The sequence below is a fragment of the Thunnus albacares genome, chromosome 17, assembly GCF_914725855.1.
Source record: "Thunnus albacares chromosome 17, fThuAlb1.1, whole genome shotgun sequence".
Lineage (NCBI taxonomy): Eukaryota > Metazoa > Chordata > Actinopteri > Scombriformes > Scombridae > Thunnus > Thunnus albacares.
The window spans coordinates 9,725,993-9,749,235 of NC_058122.1; the positions used below are offsets into that span (position 1 = coordinate 9,725,993).

At 39.5% G+C, this 23,243-nt stretch overlaps 2 protein-coding genes across 9 annotated transcripts in view; both read right to left on the reverse strand.

Annotated features, from left to right (window-relative positions):
- LOC122966314 (ubiquitin carboxyl-terminal hydrolase 7) overlaps positions 1-23,243 on the reverse strand; it is a 64,759-nt gene that overhangs the window by 27,208 nt on the left and 14,308 nt on the right. The window lies entirely within an intron of this gene.
- The window catches only part of LOC122966316 (ubiquitin carboxyl-terminal hydrolase 7-like), a 30,647-nt gene continuing 12,822 nt past the window's right edge, over positions 5,419-23,243 (reverse strand). For 2 of the 8 annotated variants that reach the window (XM_044330426.1, XM_044330424.1), the window contains exons 14-26: positions 17,414-17,558; positions 17,002-17,132; positions 15,182-15,316; positions 14,863-14,964; positions 14,312-14,417; positions 13,794-13,886; positions 11,684-11,751; positions 11,236-11,336; positions 10,329-10,482; positions 10,040-10,107; positions 9,145-9,253; positions 6,377-6,477; positions 5,419-5,978 (exon numbers count right to left, since the gene is read on the reverse strand). In XM_044330426.1, coding sequence (XP_044186361.1) covers positions 5,795-5,978; positions 6,377-6,477; positions 9,145-9,253; positions 10,040-10,107; positions 10,329-10,482; positions 11,236-11,336; positions 11,684-11,751; positions 13,794-13,886; positions 14,312-14,417; positions 14,863-14,964; positions 15,182-15,316; positions 17,002-17,132; positions 17,414-17,558 — 1,497 coding nt within the window. In that variant the 3' untranslated portion in view covers positions 5,419-5,794. Of the gene's footprint in view, positions 5,979-6,376; positions 6,478-9,144; positions 9,254-10,039; positions 10,108-10,313; positions 10,483-11,235; positions 11,337-11,683; positions 11,752-13,793; positions 13,887-14,311; positions 14,418-14,862; positions 14,965-15,181; positions 15,317-17,001; positions 17,133-17,413; positions 17,559-23,060; positions 23,151-23,243 lie in introns of all 8 variants that reach the window. The other 6 variants (XM_044330423.1, XM_044330422.1, XM_044330421.1 and 3 more) reach the window with 6 other exon arrangements.

Consider the following 23,243-nt stretch of genomic DNA (forward strand, 5'->3'; position numbering starts at 1 on the left):
TCCCATTTGTTAGACCTCATACACTACTATTGCAGAGATCCAGGAAATCCCAGTCCATTTACTGCGCAGAGGGACTTTATACAACGTCCATGTACCCTCCGTTCAAATAAGTTGTGTTCAACTTGTTTGATAACAGGGTAAACAAATATACAATACATTATTTTTTCTTTTTGTTTTTTAGGCCTAAGAACAGTCCACAATGTAATGTTTATGGCCTATAATCCATGTGATGTTTCTTATGTTGTAATTTGATAGTGGGTCCTTTTGTCCACGAGGGGACGCTCTTGCTTCATTGTTGGAGTATGCTTGGGAAAACCGCCAGACTATTAGAGCCCAGACATGGCTGCAGTAGCCCAGGGAGAAACATGACCACCAAAGCAGGGCCAGCCCTAGCACATCTGGTGCCCCGGGTGAGCTTCACCCCCCCAACACCCACACCCCCCTAAAAAATAAAGAAAGAAATATATAGATAGATAGATAGATAGATAGATAAGTGAATACATGTGCAGCGATGGTTCTAAAGACACAAACATGCTTTTTGTTTATTACAATATTCACTGAAACAAATCTAATTACAATTACAATATATGACTAAAACAAATCAAATCAAGATCAACAAAAAAACACAAGAAAGACATGCAAAACTCACACTAGGGAATCATAAATAGACAATATAATGTAGAACTTAAGTATAAATTTAATTGAAATATAATTTTAACTTTAAATAGAACAGTTTTTACTTTGTGACAATTCCTATGAATGTGGTTTACACTTGGCCTCAGGTGACTCAAACAACTGTTGTTACAACAGCCAGGAGCACTAATGAACCAAGTGGAATCAGTGACCTTGATAACGACCCCACAGAGGTTAAATACCTGGGACTCCCTAACTGACTCCCCAGTCAGTTAGAACTGAAGAAGCCCCTTGGATGAGAGCCGAAACATCTTCAAGTATCTACAACAAAGTCCAGTTGCCCTTGATTCAACCCTCCTCCTGAGAATCTTTACAGACATGTGTACACAGGTCAATGTGTGAATGTGTCCCACACATCCTTATATAAAGGCTGTTACATTAGGTGCATCAAAATATACTTTCAGAGTACAATGATTAAATAAAAAGTATAAAACAACCACCTTTGGATATTTGCATACTGCTAAGTATAAACAAGCAGTGAAATTTAATGTATCAGAAGTGTTATGTACAGTGTATGTGCTGCCCTATCTGCCTCTATCAGCGATTCCCAGATGACTGGGAACTGGGACTGGCTCTTCAAAATACGCTTAAAAAACGTTCTTATAGGACTTGGCTTCATGCTCGCCTGTTAAATGGTCCCTTAGTGATTCCTTGCATTTTAGGATTTTTAATAACCTTCTTAGAATAAGTTGTAACTTGTTGCATTCAGCAACATACTGATAGGGATTCTATTACACAAAGTAATGAAGGGACAACATAGTAGCTAACTAATAGTGAACTAATGATAGTGTTAAAGTTGTCTTAAGTAAATCATATGCTCTGGTTTATACTTTTGCTGGTTGAACTTAAACATACTGTATACTGGGGCTTTAAATTTTAGTTCACTGTGAGATAAATGATGTGTATGACCAACAATATACACCAGGATCCTGTGTTTGCACAAACAGATGTCACCGAACCTTTTGATAAGCTGCCTTGAGAAAATTTAACGTTGCTTTTGTGTAAATTGTGTGTGTGTGTGTGTTTTTTATTTGTGAGGCGAATGAGAAGCCCAACTATGACAACTTGGACATAGTCAGCAGAGATGCAGAGTAAAAATACTTTGATGAAGATGATGATGAAGAAGAAGAGGAAGAAAGAGCAATTTGTATGACTATCTTTTTCCAAACTCAGAGAAACTGAACAGCCTCTTTATTCTGCCTTATATAATAAAATGTACACACACACAAAAAAACAATGTAGCAACAAAAAGCAAAAAGTAGCTCAAAGCCTCAGAAATTCAACAGCGGTACACAGAAAATACTGTGTACTGAGGAAATGAATCAGTTTCATTATTTTAAATGTTCATTTTCGTAATGAGATGTACCATGTTATGTAGTGCAGTGTGTGTACTAAAATATAAAACACATTGCTTTTACTATGTACAAATACCACCATAAGCTGAACATGGGTGTTAAAACCTTACAAGAGAAAATAAAGTTTGGGCTGACTTACACTCTGAAATATAATGGATTTACCACGTTGTTGATCTTTAGTTTTTAGCTCATTGTCATACAAGAGTCAATACAATACCAAGATATTCCAAAAGATTTCAATACTATTTACCTCAAATGCTTACAGCGTAAAAATAGATTTTTTTTTTCAGATACAAGTTTGATCAATATTGTCTGAATTTTTTCAGTGACATTTTTGACTGCTGGGAGCAAAGTTGTTAAACTGCATGTCAAGTCATACACAATGGATTTAATTTTTTTTTCAGGACGGGTTCTGATTTTTTTCATGTCTACTGTAATACAATATGAAGCTTCATTGGTCTGAATTGAAAAAATCCAGTGGATATCTTCCAAAATTATTATTATTTTTACCAAATTCCCGCAATCCCTCCACTGCAGCTCAGCAAGCAAACACAGAAGCACAAAGAGGCAAATAATTGCCTAAGATACCAAAACTTTGGTATTTATTTGTCTATCTCAAACTGCTACAGCCTAATTTTAGCTTGGTCTGAAATTTATGATGCTTTTTTGCAGCAAACAAGGAGCTTTAGGGAGGGATTTCTTTGTGGCCAGTATGGACAGTGGGAACAATTACAGCAACCAATAATCTTGCATATGGGCATGTCAGTATTGTTTTAAAACAGACTTGACAAATATGACACAGTGCATGACACAATCAACATAGGAAGAACACATCTGTTTGTCTACTTATATGCCTCTATGGCTGACAGTTTGTCATAGTGACCTACCATGAAGTAAAGATGACGCTTGGTACATTTATTCTCAAGAAAACTCCATATGCTGCTTGCTTAGTGAAGAACACATCTTTTGTCAGCATAGCTGGCCCCATAGTATCTACATACAAATCATTTATATCTTATAGCCACTGGAATGATGAAAAAAGCCATGTTGTACAGAAGGCATCGATAATAATTTTAAACATTTTGGCTAAATGAACAGCTTTATGGCCATTTATAATCAGGAAATAGCGCATGTATTATATGCTCCAATGGGTTTCACAGTCGCAGTAATGCAAGTATTAAAGGTGCTGTAGATAACTTTTATAAAAAATCACATCAAAAACACTTTTTGTTAAATGTGCTGAGATTCTTATCATATCCTGACAGACATCTACAAGTACTCTGTGAAAAAAATCCAGTCTCTCTGGCCTTGCCCAGCGCTGTAAACTCCATTAGTAAAAACCTACCGGCCCAAATAAAAAGAACCAATCACAGGTGGTTAATCAACATCAATCATCCTGCTCCTCATACACACACTTACCAACCACAGTTGCTGTTAGTGCTGTTGCCAACACTGCACTGCTGCTAAGTAAAGGTTATGCTTGTTGGGTTAAGAAGTAGACTTTGTAGAAAAATGGCTGCTTTTAATGGCTAATGAGCATTTAGCTGACATGTTGGTGTTTTCCTCAATAATAAGGCTGCTGTTGTCAGCTAACAATACTAATTAGATATTGCTAAAATCTCATTTATGAGAAACATCCAACCTTGACAGCCACGCTATCTGTGCTTCCCTTGTGTCCGAACACATCAGCAGCTTTATGCGACCTGATAATAACACCTTGAGCAGTCTTAGATCAGTTTTATATTTTTTTGTTTTCGTGCAGATACCAGGAAGATGGTTCAACAGAAACATCAGCACCAACAACACATAGGATGGTCCAGTATTCCAGTATTGATGGCAAGTCACTGTCAGACAGATGAGAAAAGTTGGTACATTTCCACGCCAAGTAGTCATATTGTTTGTTTGATTTTTTTAAGATGATGTTTGGTTTCTTGTACTCAGATTAGCTCTGCTGAGAAGCAGGGTCAAGTAAAACTGTGTTTATTTTATCAAACTGAAAACATTTCAGTTTGAGTCAGTTCAAGTTATCTGGAAAAGACAACACCACCACTGAACATAAATTGTGTTAAATACCTCAGTAGTTTTTTGACGTTTAAACAGAAGAATACAAATTGAGAATGATTAGTAGGTTCAGAGTATTTCTGTTCTTGTCATTCTTATATTTCAGATACTGAAGGAGGCAAAAGACTACAGCTCCATCCCAGAACTTCAGAGGGTCATAGAAAGAAAAAAGGGTGTCTTCTTGGCAGGGGATGCCGTAACTTTGACCCCTAAGGCCAGTTTTAAATGTTGCCACATTTGTAAGGAACATGCATTTGTGGGATGAGCAGCAGAGCTGAGTATGTGGGTTGCGCCCATGAAAAATTTGCCAAATCTTCTCTGCCAATGCCAAACAGCTTTTTTTATAACTCATCCGTTTAAATTTTATTAAGCCATAAGTAATGCATAATTTATAATGTAGCTGCTAGGTAGCATGTTTCAGCAACCACGCTTCATTCGGCCTGCCTCAGCTCCACCTCTTTGCCCATTTTGGATTAGCTGGGAGTTAGGCGGAGTCAGGCATTGCCAAGATGACAATGGATGGAGCAGCCCACTTTAAACTTCAAAACCGTTCTTCAGAAACCAGTAGGCGATGTCACAGTGGCTACATCCATATTTTTTACCGTCTATCATTTTGACCAAGCAGGTAGCTCCTAGTCTGAAAAGTGAAGACAAGGTGGAAGTGTATTAAACCTGCATTCTTTCTAATGGCCAGCAGGGGGTGACTCCACTGGCTTCAGCTATGTCACATGAATACGAATACGAATGCTTCGTACACAGATTGTTAATCTTGTGGGTGCAACTTCGGGGTCACAACAAAAAAATTAACACAAAATTGAGAAAGAAAATTTCCATATAAGTATTTCAATTCTCGATTTCTGACACATCAGATAAAAGTCAGATAACGGGTCATTTCTGTTTTTGTTTTTTTGTTTTCCTATTACTAAATGGCTGGTTCTCATTTCAAAATGAAAAATCCATTGGCCGGCAAGTACACGGACCTCTATAGACAATGCTGGGCTACTTCAAAAACTACACATTTGATGCAAATCTTTGATCATGTTAGTGCACTATACAATCATTTTTCACAATGAGTGACAGTAGAGCAAAAGGATGTAGGTCAAGTTTGTTTTATTGTACATTGTACATATCTGGCTCAGAGTATAAAATTTGCCTCAATTGGCCCAAAGTTCTCAGGGGGACTAATTTTTGCTCCCACTGTTAAAGGAAGTGAAAGCAATTTGTTATCTTAATGCAGGAAATAACTACATTACTACATACTATATGTAAAGTTTATATGACACCTAACCTTTGAGATCTTGTTTGCAAGTTATATCTGGCCTGGCAGTGTAAAATAAATACTAGGAGATGGTGTTCATTCAGGCGAAGACATGCACATTTCAGAGACAGGTGTGTTGGGATTACATGACAACGACACATCACTTGCTTTGTTGTTTGCATCCAATTTCCAAATGGAAAAACAGGGCCTTAAAAACATGATGTCAAAGTTCATTAAAACTTGCCACCAAAATGTGATCCCAAGCAGTTGTTTGGAGTTTAATATAAGTAAATTGCTATGCCTTCAACTGTGGGAGAATAGACACAGATGGAAATGATGATGGTAAAGTTGACAATAATATGCAATTAATAATAAAGCTGTGGGTGTGAATTAGTCAACTTTACAATTAGGTTATATTGACATGCTTTCATTGTTTAAATTTCTTTATTTGCAGGGTGTAGTATTCCTCTTGTAACTTTAAGACTTTCAATTGCATTTTTATTTTCTCTCTCTTTAGCTGATCAAGGTCCATCCTATCCAGATTGAAGCCAGCAAAGGGCCCAGAGGATGGACCCTCCAACACGTCTGAGACTTGGACTGTTTGGGGACACCTGTGGAAGAAAAAATCCATTAAGTCCATGCATGTTAATGAATCAGAGTGGGAGGAGTAGGAGGAAAACAACATAGAAAGGTGGTCTGGTAGCCTGTTTTATTTAGGGGTGTACTACCAGCTTTACTTTTTAATTCATTTGCATGTGCACCATCATATGCCAAAAATCCATGAGGTGGGATAACTTCAGCTTCTTCACAATAAACACCTTCCAATGGTTGGTCAGTGAAAAGCTTTAATTATAAGCAGTGACAGGAAGTATTATGTGTGTATTCATAAATCTGCAGCCCAGGGCAGACCAGATGAGAAAAGAAGAGCTTGCTGATCTCAGTGTGTGCTTGGTCGTGATCAGAGAAAGGACCCCCCCACCACACACACACTCTCTTGCAGGTTGAATACCTGAGCTTCTCAGAGCCTTTTTCAGAGAGCTCCACTGTCTGTTCACAATCCTCCAAAAGGTCCCGAACACAGTCATGCTTGTCAGGGTAGAGGGTGATCTCCTGCAATGAGCACATATCCACAGTTAATGTCTCTGCTTATATGACATAAAGCCTTTGACATTATTTGTAGCAACATGTTCCATCTTCCTAAGAGGGAGTAAGAGAATAGGTGATAAAAAGTATGTGGCAGTAAAAAGTGTGTGCATTACTTTTAAAACTCCTCCTGTTTCTTGAAGTCTGTTATCTTCATCTTGAACTGAATCTTTAGCAAAGTTTTGCTATGCAATGTGCTGCATTCATGAAGATGTACAAAGAGTACACTACCTATTTAGGCATTACATTTCTATAAACATAACAAAAATAGGGCCCTATGAAATATGTTTTAATTTTTTCTGGATTCTGTTTTATTTTTTCCCAAATTCTGTGTTTTCCATTTTAATTTTCCTGAATTCTATGTTTTATAATTTTGGTGCATTTTGTCATCAGAGGTAGTGTCCAATCATGTGGTTGATGAATATAATTCCAACAATTTGATAAGAAAGTAATCAAAATTTATTCATAAAATTTAAAAATAATACATTGAATGAAATAAATATATATCAATCAATTTGTAATGCTGCAATACAAAATGGCACTATTTTTAATCAAAAAGTGCTTCAATACACAGTACATTCAGGCATTAGCATGAAAAAGTGAAAGAGATATGTAAGCGTTATGGCCTAAAGTAATCCTTCACATTTTTGTGAGTGATTGCTCTGTGCACCATAAAAAATATCATCACAAAATAACAGAGTCAGGGTGAAGCCACTAACCAGCTGTAGGAACCGAGGAGAAGCTAAGCCCTGCCCGCAAGTGAACACAGACACACAGAGGACAGAAGCTGCTGTAGCAGCGTCAGTGTTTCCCCTATAATAGTACAGGCCTCAATAGTGTTTACGAGCTTCTGAGCAGCGCTGTTTCAAAATGTGAATCAACGTCTGTGTCGTTTCCTGGGAAACTCTTGGTAGCGTAGCTCCTTTTAAAGAATAGGGCAGTGCTAAGCAAGTGAGTGGTTAAGAGAGCGAGAAAAAGTCATCAGAAAAGTAACAGTGAATGCGAGCAGAGCAGAGGAAAAGGTTAGCAGTAAGTTGTCAATCTGGCAGTAAATGTACAGTACAGACTACAGTGTGTCAGTTAATAAATGCTGCAGCTTGTCAAGTCCAAGAAAAGTCACGTTTGTTGTTTACCTAACTGCAGGAAAAGTGAAAGGGTTAGCTCCAAAGCTGCAACAATGGGTTAGCCTAACCTGATGACGCTACACAGAGAAATAGATGACAGAGAAATGTGTGGCTGCTAATCATCCCCCCACCAGGCCAAACCACTCAACTAAGTGGAAACACTGAGCGTGCAATGTAAATAACACCAAAACACTCAGCAGTTTTTTTTTCTGTTCATTCTCCTTAGGCACTGTTACAAAACACTTATAATAGTAGGGAAAACCCTGATTTTTATAAATTGCATCCACCTTTTGGCAAATTCCATGATATCCCGCATTTTACGGTTGATTCCATTTTTATTATCAAATTCCACGATTCCATCAATGATTTCTGCATCATGGAAATCCTAGATGGAATCGCGGATATCATAGGGCCCTATAAAAGTAAAGCAGTAGGACCAGAGATTAGTCTTTTTCATTTCCAGTGTTCTTTCTCCTTGTTAAACCTGGGGCGTACATTGCCCACAATGCAACTCCACCACTGACAGTTTGGTCAGAGATCTAAGTGTGTTATTTAAGTAGTGGCCAATTTAGCCTCAAGCTGCTAGCCTCAAACAGAGATAAAGAACGAGCTACAGAGGTCTGGTGAGCCCATCTCTTTTCTAACTACACATCAGCTAAAATTGGCGCATTTCTCCTTTAAGTGTTAACTGATCATTTATTTGAATGGGATGCAGAGATCTATGGATGTGTTTCCATCATTCAGATCCCACAGGTTCCAATTGAAAATAAATGTGTGGTGCTACTGTGTGTGCAATGCATTTTTAATTTGTAGGAGGATCTCGAGTTCACATTTACTTGTACAGAGACAAATAAGTGCCTTAAACTACCAGCGAGGCTGGAGTGTACCACCTGTCTTATTTAGTGAATAATGTAGCAAACAAGGATGAGGGACTGTTATGTTAAACTTAGCTGGTAGCCAAGGTAGCCTAAGCTGTGTTAGCTCCGCTTGGACAATCAGCTAAAAACCTCAGTTACATCATAACTTGCAGCTGGCCTGGCAGGAGAAGATACCTCCCTGCTGGCATATCTACCAGTTCAGCATGTGCCATAAATCTGGTTTCTCTATCCTGAACATGGTTTACTATATAAAACAGAATGGTATATGTTTTTGTGCTAAACTTTCAAGAATGTAGGAAGTATCTTTAGTTAGAAAGAAAAATGATAAAACATCTGTCTGTCCTCATTCTGCCAGAAAATCCAAAATCATTTTAGAGATAAAAAATATACAAGAGACAATATTAATGAAGGTTTGAAAGACAAGGCTAGAACAACAAAGATGAATACAGAGAAGAATGAGAAGATCCAAAACTAAGAAATGTTAAGATAAAAAAGGACTAAGAAATAAAGACGATGGAACTGTTGCTTTGCTGTCTTGGCCTTTCAAAAACTTAGGCATATGTGAAGGAAAACTAAAAAAGTATTAAACACAATAAATCCCAGAAGGCCCTGAGTTGGCAAACCATTCCTACCTGCTGGTAGTACAGTTTCTTGGGCTGCCGAGGCTTGAAGAATTGCAGCAGGTCCCGCAGCGTTCCCTCATAGTTGTGTCTGATGGGATTTCCTGGACTGTCCCTGTACCTGGCCACCACACCACAAGGCGGGGGGGGGATGAAAAAGGGGAAGAAAGAAACACGACAGCAGAAGAGAAACAGGAGGTGGGAAAAAAAGAGAAGGGGGAGAAAAGAGAGGCAAGTGGACAAGGAGAGAAAAGAGGGATACAGAGGTGAACAGGAGAAGACAAAAATATTGAGAGGCACAGAGAGGAGAAGAGAGGGAGAAACAACAAAACAACAAAGAAAGGTGGGGGGGGGGCAGGTTATGCAACATTTCTACTGACAACTGCATGTAATCAAATCAAAGGCAAACATGACAAGTCTTGAGAACGAGGGCACATTATGTACACTATTCATTTCTTTCTGTATGTCATGTATTGTGTCATTTATTACACCAGAAATCATGTTCCAATAACATCAAGTGAGAGAAAACAGAACACTGCAAGTTCAGGTCTTGCTTTTTAAATAGGACCAATTACCCCACAGCAAAAGCATAATTAGTCAATTATGGTAAGAAGAAAACAAGTAGTAAAGCTCTGTTTCTTTTTGGCTGGACTGCAACAGTGGTGCCAGCCCTACACATGCAGTTGTATGTGAGTCAATCATTTTCTTCCTTCAGCCTCATCTGATTTACCAGTTGTAAATCTGTAAATTTCATATTTTTATTACTCCTGGCTAAACATACAGTGAGAAAGTCAGGTGTAGAAAGGTGATCTGTTTTATGTGTTATTAATATTACTATATTCTCAGTTTTGAGTCTTACTGCAGGCCTATTATCTGTGTGAGAGTGTTGATGAGACAAGCCTCCTACCCCTGTGACTTGAAGAACTGCAGCAGCATGGGATCTGTGTTCAACCTCTGCGCTACCGTCTTGGCCACCTGAAAAAACACACAGCACAAACATTATAAAAGGGGGTCACCGCAGACCTGTCAGACTTAATTAAGTGTCGGTTATAAGGAAATGCCAACTGGGAGATTATAAGGATTTTAAGATTAGATTTATACTGCATCAAGTTTCATATAAATAGCCAAAAATTATCTAAATAAATTCCAGTTTCCAAACATTAAACATTCACTTAAAGTACCTGCACAGACCAAACCTGAAAATAGTTCATGTAGTTAGAAAGTGTGACCACAAAGCCGGGGTCGTTGTGGATGGTCTTGTCACAGAAAATGACATCCACTCGGTGGTAGAGGTCCCGCAAATAGTCCTCTGCAGTAGGCAGCTCACTGCTGTTGTTCTCTGGGTCGTCCCTGCATGATTAGAGGAAAGAAGAAAATGGATACATTTAGAGAGAGTGTGCAGTCTTGGCAGGAGGAAATGGAAAAAAAATAACAGGAGGGAAGAGTTGAGACAGATGTGACCAAAGGCAGATGGAGGGATAGGTAGCAGGAGGGATGAAGGGGGAAGTGAAAGTGCAGTAAATAGGAGCAAGACGGGATGTAATGGAGGCAGATTGGGAGAGAGCAATTAAGAGGGTATGAAGCAATAGAGACATGGTAGAACATGAGAAAGAATTGAAATAATGTAGAAAATTTAAACTGACTGATCCTCAACCCTGCAGACAACATTTCTGGCCGAGAACTTCCTCCAAATGCAAAACACTTCTCTTTACCCCCTCCTCTTATCTCTATTTTCAGTTGTGTCTCCATATTTCATCAGAAATAACAAAAGAGTCCGAGACATGTGAACTCTTCTGCATGTTGCTTTGGTGTTTTGTTGAGACAGAATATAACAAAAGCTACTGACAAAAAAAATAAAAATCATTTAAGTTAATCTCAAATGTATAGCTAAATCTACACATTATAATATTGACATTTGAGACAACAATGGTGGGCAGTACAAGTGGTATAAATAAACTAAAGTGCATTCTCAAACATCCCTCATTTTAAGTTTTTTTTTTTTTTTTTTAACTTGCTTGATCTGACCAAATCACAATATATTGTCACATTGATGTTAGCTCTCACTGCACAGCACTACTGTAACTGACACATAAACAGTCTTACTTCTGGAAGATAATGATGTCCCCGTCCATGAGCTCATCCAGGGCCTGGCCCAGAGAGACATCATAGTCCTGTATCCGCTCTGTTAGATTGGGCATTACTTCCTACAACACACACACACATACGCACACACACACACACACACACACACACACACACAAACACACACACACACACACAACATTATGGCAAATGTAGTCATCTGCTGTAAAGCCAAAGTGAAGCTATTTGGTGAGTATTTGGTTAAAGATATGTAAACAAGCAAACTACAGAGGAGTGTGAGAAGAAAGGAGATGCTGCAAATAACAGTGTGAAAATGTGCACAAGAGGGTTTGAGAGACAAAGCTTGTGTGCCAGATACGAGGGTGTGAAGGAGAGAGTGAGGAGTGAGAACAAGTGAGAAAGAGACAGAGGAATGCGCCAGCAAATGAGAGCTACATAAATAGATCACCTCGTAGAGGATAAGGCTAGTTTCCTGCTGAAACCCTGCTCTCTCACACATGACTGGCAGCAGGTCTCCTGTTTACAGAGAGAGAAGAACAGAAACATGATTTAATCCTTGAGCATTTTTTTCACTGCAGACAGAGAACTCATTAAGTTTATGCTATTTAACCCTTGTGCCTAAAATACTATCAATACAGCATATTAAAAGGTCACCATCAAAAACTGCCATTGAATATTAATATATCATATATTAATATTTTCCACTTTCACTGAGTTGATTTTTTTAACCAACTTCAGTCTTGATCATAACTACCAAATATTCATTCATTTTCAGAATTTTAATCCGTTAAATGCCAGTTTTTTTTAATTTTTATAAAAGAAAAACACAAAAATTGAAATATTTTCAGTATACTAAAGGCAAGGGGGATTTTTTTTGATTATCACATTCTGGGATATGTCAGTGATTAGCAACAACAGTAATTTATGCATCTGACCTGTTAAATTATAGTCTATGTAAAGTGTCCCGTTACCCATCAAAGTTTTTACTTTCTAACAGCATATCACCTTATTTTGCTCTAGAAATAAAACATCATCACTTCAAACAACATTTATTTTTCAAAATTTAACAATATTCAACATTTAACATTGAAAAAATTCCAGAGCAGAAATGAGTGAGTGAGTGAGTGAGTGAGTGAGCAAGCGAGCGAATGGGTGGGTGTGTGTGTGTGTCACAGGTAAGAAATGCATAGCTCCAGAGCTGGCTTTACTTATATGTTTAGCTACCACCGCAGCTACATAAACAAACTCATGGTTTAGTGTGCCATGTTTAGTTTTTGCCAAGCTGCATCTTGCAGTGCTGTTGAAGGTTGTGTATGTGTGTGTCTGAGAGAGACAGGGAGAAAGGAGTAATGTGACCTGCAGCCCATATAAATTACATCTCTTTAGCTACATGTATACACACATACGTGTGCGCACACACACACACACACACACACAGACACACACACACACACAATCAAATTAGTTTCTCCATACACACACATACACCACCCTTGGACATCCATATCAACACATACACAACATATTCAGATGAATAAATTCGCAAAAATGTCCTGCAAAACTCGATAATGCGTGAAATGCCCCTGGCATAGCCCCTAGTGGAAAACAAGGCTAATAGTATATATTTGTTCTTCAGGGCAAACAGGAGAAAATTGCTCAATCAGCTGGAAATAATACAATTTTAAAGCCTCAGTTTGAAAGCCTTATAATATAGAATGCATAGTTTTATGCTATAATAGCCATGGGGTCAAAAATACAGTTTTATGGGTTGACATTGGGCCATTTTTTCCCATAAGGATATGAGTGTCTGTATTTTGGCTACACACACACACACACACACACACACACACACACACACACACTTCTTCAGGGAAAACAGGACAAAATTGTTAAATCAGCTGGAAAACAGTAAAAACTACAATTTTAAAGCCAGGGCTTCAGTTTGAAAGCCTTATAAAATAGAATACATGGTTTTATGCTATAATGGCCATGGGATCAAAAATACAGTTTTATGGGTTGACATTGGGCCATTTTTTTTCCATAAGGATTTGAGTGTCTGTATTTTGGCTCCGCACACTGAAGCTGTAATATACTTGACTACAGTGTTCATAATAGAGGATTAATGCCCCTAGTGGAACAAGGAAAATAGCTGGCAGTTGGCACAAACGGTTAAAAAAGTTAAAATGGCTCAATTAGCTGAAAAATAGTAAAAACTGCAAATTTGAAGAAAGGGCTTCAGTTTGAAAGTCTTTATGCTGTAGCAACCATGGGATCAAAAATGTGGTTCTAATGAGTTTAAATGGGAACTAAAGTGCCCTAACATGCGGAAAGTTAATATTGTTTCTACATAGTTTATTATAGACTTAATATAGGATCTGTGGTTGAATTCCAAAAAATCGATAAAAATACACTCCTTTGCCAAATATCATGGCTACAGCATAATCAGAGCCAAAATGATCGAAAAAATACAACGTTAAAGGCCCTTTTAGGTCCCTAGTGAGGCACAAGGGTTAAGGTAAACACGTTCTAAGCTTCGAACAAACTTGGATGTTACTTACTTATTATGCAGGATATAGGTATGTAGATATGTCCACAATAATTTAAGCTTCTGGTTTTAGGGTCATACATCTTCAAGAACAACATGACATCATCTAAAAAGGAGTCAAAAATCAACCAAGATACAGTAGCTCTCACAAAGTGACTGTTCACAGAGAAATAATCAGAAAAACAACATTGTCCTCACAAAGATGCTACAGTGTTACAGAGGTGGACAGTATATCAAAGGAATACCTCAAATGGCCTACAACTAGTGTAAAATTTAAAAACAATTTTTTTTACAATTCTATTATATAACTGAATTTAGAATATTTGTTGACAGCCCTAGTCTGTGCCAGCACAAACTGAATGCAAAGTTGGTTTGAAACAAAAAACTTGAATGTAGAGGTCACGTTGCACTGCCATAAGCTTTAACTAGCCTCAGACGCTTTTGCACCACACAATGAGTCACTGAGCTCTCTAAGTAAAATGTCATTAACAAAGTAAATATAAAAATCTGTGAAACACTGAAGACACTTACGGTCTTTGTCAAACTTGGGTAACATGGCCCCGCTGGCCGCCATCTCTGGATCCACCGTCTCCAGAAATATTGTCCAGGGGTTCTCATTGTCACTCAAGTCAATCATCTGAAACAAACAAACGTACAAACTTTTTTAAAAATCCTATTTTCTAATGTTACCAAGACTATAATATAATGTCACTAAAATGCTGACATTTTCCTAGAGTGGAACACTCATTCATAAATTAGCATACGTTACAACATTTTTATGCATTTCTAAAACTCTGTGCGCTCACGATTTAGTAGAAGCTTATTTTTGTTCTTCTTCCTTTATTGTGCAGAAACAGTGTGGGTACGAGTTAAAAAAAAATCCAACTCAAGCAGTGCATACAATTTATCATAACATTCATGATAGACAGTAACAAAAGTAATCCTTGTGCGTTTATTTTGTTCATGTGTCTGTGATACAGTGATGCAGTGTTAGCATCAGTGTGAGAGCAGATGAGAATATTCCCCAAAATGTCAGAGATTACACCCACAAACAAACAGGTCTTACAAACACAACCACTTACCGACTTGTTGCAGTCAGCCTCGTAGTCCAGCATAGCAGGTCGCTTGGTTCCATTGCTACGGGCCTGCATGGGCCACAGCCTCATCTGATCCTGTGGGAAACCCTGCAAGCACATCAATAAATGAGTTTCTATCCAAAAGTTTTTATTCTCATTCTTAGTTTAAACTTGTAAGGAGCGAGCTGAATGGAAAAGACAAAAAAGACTTAATTTCACATAAAGGTGGGAAGCACACCAGGATGGAAGACAAATTTGTATCAACTGTTGATAAATATGAAGAATAGAGAATAATTGAGTGTGTGTACAAATTTGGTTCTCTCACCATGGTCTGGGAGAGGTTCTGGACAAACTCTTGCAGTGTGGAGCTCTTCAGGACCTTGAAGACTGTGTATTTCACCTTCTCCTCATCATACATGTCATTGCCCTGATGACCACAGAACTGGTCCTCTGTCACCATCTACCAAAACAGGACAAAGAACCAAAACAAACAAAGCTTGACTGCTGATAAGTCCCTGTCTCTGGCACACATTTAGAATGACAAAAAAAACCACCCCACATTTTCGTCATACACAAAAAACTACCAGTCTGTAACTGCATCCTAATAAACAGATCAGTTTCAACAAATGACAAAATGAGCCAATTCCATAAGGTTATAGGGGAAAATGCGTACTAGAGTTTCCACTTGTTCTCCTCTCATTTGTTTGATCCTCTCCAGAGCAAAGTAATGAGAGAAATTAGCCTTTTGTCCTCACTTACAACTAAATAATAAAGTCAGTGCTACTAACATCTTTGAACAAGATAAACCTCTTATCTTTTAAGAAGCCGTTTCCTAATTATCACTTGCAGCTCAGCTAGCATGACTTCATGAAGTCCCATCTCAATTCTATATCTTAGCAGTCCTGCACCACCTCAGGCTTAATGTAATGTTCACCATGTTGACACTGAATTAGTGTGACTTTACTTTCCTACCTTTTCCTACCTAAATCAAAGCAATGCAGCAAAAATGAAGGATTGTATTGTACCTTCCCTTCTGTAAAACTTTAATAAAGCCAAAATGACAGTTAGGTTCCTTCCTAGTTAGAGCTTGGCGATATAGATGATATATACACTCATTGCGATACAAAATTTAAGTGATAAAAAAATTAGAAAATGTGATATGACTGTTGATAGAAAACAGTGCTTGACAATGCACAACAGTCTACAAAATCACAGGAACAAAGCTATTTGTAACCAATCATATGGCAGTATTTTAAACAGCCCAAGCCCCCAGCAAGGTTGGTTGACTTACCTGAGCAAACCACATGCTACTGTTTTGATTATACAAGAGAATCATGAAAGAGATGAGTGCTCTTTCAGAGGGAACTTCAAGTGTCGACGAAGAAAGCAACAGCTCAGTGGCCACAACAACCATGGCGCTGAAAGCTGGGAAATACCACAAACTTATTTATTACCTGAAACACCCAATAGAGCATGCAGAGTACAGGCATTTACTGTCACAACCAGCAGAAAACTCGTTCACTGGAACGAGCAAGGACCTGCTCAGAGAAAGGCCCCAGCAACAAACTGTCCTGTCTGTGTTTTCTAGCATTACACCATACGACGAAAAAGCAAAAATTCACAGACATAACACATGTTGTTGCTTTTTTTCTTGCAAAAAGCATGATTCAAGAAACTCATGAACATATGGACCCAAAGCTGAAAGAAAAGCAAAGAGTGTGTTCTGACTTAGTACTTTTGAAAACCAAGTTTGTGTAAATGTACTTTTTAGTGTCCTGTAATGCTTGAAGGCTGTTGCACAACAAAGAATCTACATTGAAAAGATTTAAGTTTATTTTTGTATAATTTCTTTATTAGAATTAATTTTCTGTTTGCAGCCCATACAATTCTTGGTCATTTTTTACATTCTGAATCCACTTAAAGGAAATCCTAACAGAATTTTAAGTTTAAGGGCACTTTGAAGTTCAAAAGTATTAACTTGATTCAAACTGTGATGTATATATCGACATTGACTGATATGAAAAAAATAATTGTGGTAAAAATTTTTGACATATTGCCTAGCCCTATTTCTAGTTTGCACAAAGCGGCTCTACACCAGTACAGTTCTAAAATTAAACAGCCACCAAGGTACTCATGGATCCCTACCTGGACCTGCATGTAGAGGTGAGCCTCCTGGCGCTCCTTCCTCTTCTGTGCCTCCACACGCTTCTCCTCCTGCAGACGTTCCACAAGCTGCTGGGGGATATCCACATCAGTCATCGGCTGAAGCACCTCGCCTGGAATACAGGGAGAGGTCCAGGTGAGAATCACAGGGCAGACAGGGTGCAAGACTGTAACTTATCTGTGTTTACTAAAATAGCTATGACAGTAAACTGAGGCAGCCTTTGTGGAAATAAATTTTCCCACACCCTTCATATATTTGTAGTTTTGTACTTAATAACACATTGGTTGGGGCACTTGGGTAGAACTTTTCACCTGTTTATGGGACAGTTTTTCAGACACAAGCCTTTTTAAGATATTTGGCTGAAGGACAAAAATTAAGGAGAATGTTACTTACTGAGCTTGGACTCACGGATGTAGACCAACATGTATGCGTTGGTGCAGTGGCGTACTGAGAGGTCATCGTCATGCCCACCATAGTTGTGCTCTATGGCCTCCTCTTTGGTGCACCGCGACACCACGTCATCATCAAACTTACACCACTGAATAGAGACAAAGAATGACAAACAGAGGGAGGAGGTGGTTGTGAAAGGAGGATGGGGTCAAAAGAAGAGATGAGGAAGAGGAGGATAAGGATAGGAGGGGAGCATGAAAGGAGAGGGGAGGAGAGAAGAAAACCACAAGGTACTTAAGGCAACCATTTATGTCAAGTCATCTTAATACATGCTTTTAATCAATCCCAATATCAACTGATCAACTTTAACTGATCATCAAATGTTTTAATAACAAAAACTATGATAAAACATACACACTGACAGGATGCGTATATCTTTTAGCAGTATGACACATTGCAAAACTCTTCTTAAAGGAATGATTATTACAGGGGTGCTAAACCAGTTGGCCTCATCTATCAATCATGTAGTGAAAACATTACTAGAGCCAGACTGATTTATCAGTTGGCCGATTTTATAAACTGATATGGGATATATATATATATATTATATATATATATTATATATTATATATATTGCAGCATATGTTTTCTAATATGAAAACAGAGGTGATTTAGAAATGGTGTAATTACATAGTTTGTCCAGTAGAGTGCACTCCAACGCCAGTGTTTACAATACTCTCTGCACAGTCTGCAGCACATGTAGCACAGTGCATCACAGCTGAGCAGACATTGGTGTTGAGTCAAGCAGTGTCATCATGCTAAGTTGCTAACTAGGTTGACATACTGGAAAGTTAATAAACAATGACCCCATCATTTTCCCTTTTCAATATAACTAATATGATGTTAACCTTGTCCCTGACAACCACCATGCTTATCACATCTGTTTGCTATGTTAGCCAGCTATAATTTGTCAGTACAGAACAAAGATCTCCATATGGAGGCTGACAGACAGCAATTAGCACAAAGTACGACCAGCAGCACCAATGCAGGACACACTGCCACAGATGCTTGATGTCAGATCAAAGAGTGAAGAATCTGGACAAGTTGGTGATGGAGATGATTGCTACATATACACAACCATACTCCATCGTTTCAGGTGTTGGTTTTAAAAGGCTTTTAGCTGCTGCAGAACCCAGGTACACCATAAAATCAGAGAATGTCTACAGCACAGAGAAGCTGCTTGAAGTGCATGGCAAAATGGTGGAAAAACGACCTCTCTGTTGAAAATGCTGGAGACATTGCATTCACAACAGACTGCTGGTAAGGGACCATGAGGTGCTGATAAGCTTGACCGCTCATTTTATCAATAAAGAGTGTAAAAGAGTACAAGTCCTACTTAATTTAAAGGCAATGTCAGGATCCCACACTGGCAAATAGGCAGCCTGTTTTTAGATATGCTGGAGGAGTGGGCCATCAACAGCAACTGCGTACTGCTGGTACTATGTGACAGTAGTGCCAACAAGGTAAAAGCGATGAGGATAGAGGACATGCCAGGCCTCAGCTGTAGTGCCCACTTGCTCCTACTGGTTGTACAAGATGGCCTTGCATCACAGAGGGCTTTACTGGATATCATTGCCAAGCTGAAGAGGTGTGCCACTCACTTTGGTCACTCTATCTCTGCCAAGCAGAGACTTGAAGGTCCAGGAAGTTTGCCTCCCTGGTCATGCCATCCTTCAGGCCACCTCAACAAGATGGAATTCAACATTACACTGCTCCTGCACTCTTTTATGCTCAAAAGAGTGCAGGAGCAGAAACAAGTGTTCACCCTGTATTCTTAGGAGTACAGGCATTTTACATGCCCAACTGTTGATGAGTGGGACATAGCGGGCAAAGTCATTGACACTTTGACGCCAATAGAAGAGATCGCTCTGGAAATGAGTAAGTCAGATGCTTCTGTCTCATGTGTCATACCCACAACTGAAGTACTACAGTGCTATTTGGAGTCACAGGTCCAAACACAAGGGGAATCCAAACCCTCAGAAAGACAATGCTGGACAGCCTGAAGAGGAGATTTGCAGCCATGGAGGAAAGAAGAGAAGTGGTTTTGGCCTGCATATTGGCATATTGGATCCTCGCTATAAGCAGCGCCCTCTGTCAGACACAACAATAAGCATGTTCAAAACCGGGCTCCAGGAAGAGGCGGAAAAAGTAAGCAGCAGCCTTGCAGCCACCAGCAGGGAAGAGAGTCCCACAGGGGAGGGCAAGTCTCAGGGTACATCTCAAGTCCCTTATTTGATTTTTCCTCACTCCTCACTTGAACCGGAAGTCGTTCTGGTCTGTCATTTTGAAGGCCATCTCAAAGGTCTTATTACAGTTCTGAGGAGTGAGGAGCAAGGAGGGATCTCTGAGGAGCCATGAGTGAGGACACAAGAGAGCAGCCTTCCCAGAAGACTTTCAGCTTTCAGCGCCATGACATATAAATATTCCACCCCTACATCTGGTACATTTGAATGAGATGGCGGAGAAACAGTACAAGTGTAAGTGCCCGTTTCAGTCATTCTTTACAATTAATCTCTGTAATTCAGACGTGCCTACATTAAGGACTCCAGAGAGCAAAGATACAGTATTAAATGCAAGAAGATGGGGATCCTTGTCATGTGTCAAGTTTGTCATCCACAACCTGTTTTGTTATGTCATAAATCTCACTAACAACACCTTCCTAACACGTGTAACATCTTTGATCATACTATTGTACAGCATTCCATCATTTATCAGACCTCATGTGTTAGAAAATGTAACGTTACGACGATAACAAAATCACACGCATTCACGTGGCTGCCACATTCTATGTTTGGCTGCTCATTTCAAGGACCAAACTGTCACTGATATATACCATACATATTTGCCTATCATGAATTGTTCTGCATGTTATGTGAGTGAAATAACGTGTTTCATGGCTTGTAAGTTACCCTGTCCTGACAGGTCTGAAATATCTCATTTAACAGGGACAGACAAAGACACTGCCAAATTAATGAAATGCAGGTCAGGAAATGATGAAAGATCCTCTCACTTTGAATGTGAGACTCTCATGAGTCAAATGCCATGTTTGAGAATAAACCTTGCGAATAACATAGACTGACTTTGAATAATACAGTGCCACAGTTGAATATGTTCTGCCATTGTCACATTATTGTAAGTATTGTAGATACCCTTTTACTAATCTTTAACCTTAATATCTTGTGTCTGGGATCATCACAGGGATGTGATAAGGTGACATGTTATGTACTCCACAGGGGAATCATGAGGATGATGGGCATGGAGGGAAATCTTGCCTCCATCCAAGGGTCCAAGATATGGGACAACTTAAAGAGGAAATTTAAGGTGAGATTTTGTGTTTATTATGAGCTCAGTTTACTTCCATATAAAGCATTTGTGACTGTTGTTATACATATTGTGACACATTCTAGGGGTTTCAGTGTGTCTACATCTCACTGATAAATCCCTTGTTAGATATCTTTCAGGAGCTCAAAAATCCTCCAACAGGGACAGGGCCAGACGGGGGAGGTCACTACAGCTATGGTCTTCCCTGATGCATGTGGCCATCAGGATGCAGCCCACTATTGAGCCCCCAGTCCTGATTGATTCGTGTAGGGGGAAACCATGAGCCTGTGGCTTGTGTGGCCTCCAGTGGTAGTGGCTCATCATCTCCTAGAACTGGAGCTGCTACTTGTGGACAGGAATGTAAGGAGGGAGAGGAATCTGCACAGCCTGACACAAGTAGCTGCACCACCACACAGAGAAGAGACAAGGTGTCTTCACGGGGGCTTTTATGGCCTTTTTAAGGAGAAGGCAGAAAAGGAGGACCAACGCTTCCAGGCTGGGCAAGCCAACCCTAAACGATTTTTTGATCTGCTCAAAAAATTAGTTAGAAAGCAATAGGTTCATCATTAGTATTACAAACGTTTTTGAGTTGTGGAAATCTATTTATGTTACAGCGTATTTATGTGACTGACAGTGCAACAATTTAAATGTTTTAAGTTGTGAAAAACAGTCTTGAATCTGTGTTCTTGAAATGGTTACAATGGTTTTAGCCACATAATTTACAAGGGTCTGTTCACACAAATTCCTTTTCCAGAGTAATGTTCAAAGGACAGAAGTGTGGCAACTGAAACAAAAAAGGGCTAGGGTGGTGGCCTGTGTCCCAGGCCTTTATGTCCCCAAGGTCTACAAATAATCATGGTCTTGCAACTCCACAGGGTGCACACATGGAGCAGAGAGCAGCCCTGCCAGTCAGTCTCACTGGCCGTGTCCACTTCATTCCCCCCTCACTGGACGTGGTGGAACCACACCAATGTTCCTGACATCCTCAAAGGGCTTAAGGATGTCCCCCGCTGTGAGGCAGATGTGCAGCACTGCAAAGGCAGTGATGACCGATGGGACAAAGGTGTGAAGAACAGCGATCTTCAACGCGTCTTCAATATGCTAAAGGCCCACTCTATCATGGAATGGGCTTTAGCATAATGGTGGTTGAAGCGGCTCTGCACCCTCCCATGCAGTGGTTCTCTATATGGGGTGATGATGGCCACAGGTCTTTCAATGCAAGGGTAGCCACCATCACCCACAATGAAGTACCCTGCAGAGAGGTAAACCACAAATTAATAAATTTAGTTATCTGTGGATAATGATGTATTAGGAAGTTACTCTAGTCTCATTTGAGGGACGATACAGAGCCTCTCTATAGATCCTGCTGTTCTTCAGGAATCTGATGTCATGGACGGAGCCAGGACACCCCAAAAAGTTGTTGATGAAGAGGCCCTTCCCATAACAAACTGCCTGCAGTTGTATGGATGGGAAGAGCATTCTGTTGAGGCAATCCTGGCTATCAGGTCCTGATGGGGTCTTGATGTGGACATGGCAGCCATCGATGGCACCCACACACCTGGAGAACACTGGGCTGTTGGCCAGTCGTGCAAATGCTTGACCGACTTTGAGTTCCCCAGTGGTGGGTAGTCTGATGACCTCCTGGCGAAGGGATGCAATTTTCTCCACTCCAGTGTGCACCAGTCTGCAGACTGTAAACTTGAGAACATGAAAGGCCCGGGACACCACACTGCATGATAAGCCGTGTGCCAACCAGTAGACAGTATATGCATATATATATATATGCACCTCATGTGACCAGCCTTGTGTGTGCTTTGATGGCAGAATCCTCAGTAAGGCCTCCATGGACTGTCACCTCAGCTTGTAGTCAGCCATGAGATTCTTCTGACCATCAAAGTATACAGCAAGGACTGGCAAGTAAGGGATGAGGCATGCATATACTGTATTAGTGAAGTGTCACTCTACAAAATAAAGGAAACTGTGTTAATATCCACACTTCTTTTCCTCATGGAATAACATGTCCTAACTACCAGGACCATAAATTATGTTTGACACAGACAACATATTCTGAGGCTATGATGTATGCTTTCTTTGGTTTACCTGGCTGAGCAATATTCAACTTTTATGCCAAGGCTTGTGCATGCACTGTAGCTATGTTTGGCAAAATGCCATGATGTCTGATTAGACAACCTACAGCTATGAATGTGTTTGCTGTATTTGTTGTGTTAGTTTAAATACTATTACATCATTATATTTGTTTGATGATTACCTCTAGTAAGTACATGCTGCAGTCATGCTCTCCTATGTCTTGAATGCTGATGATCTTGTTGGAGCATGTCCCATGTGGAAAGTGCACAAACTACGGGACAGGGGTGTGAATATAACAGTAACGACAGACAATGGCAGCAGATCCAGCTGTGTCACTGTCATCAGAAATGGACATCGCTTCACA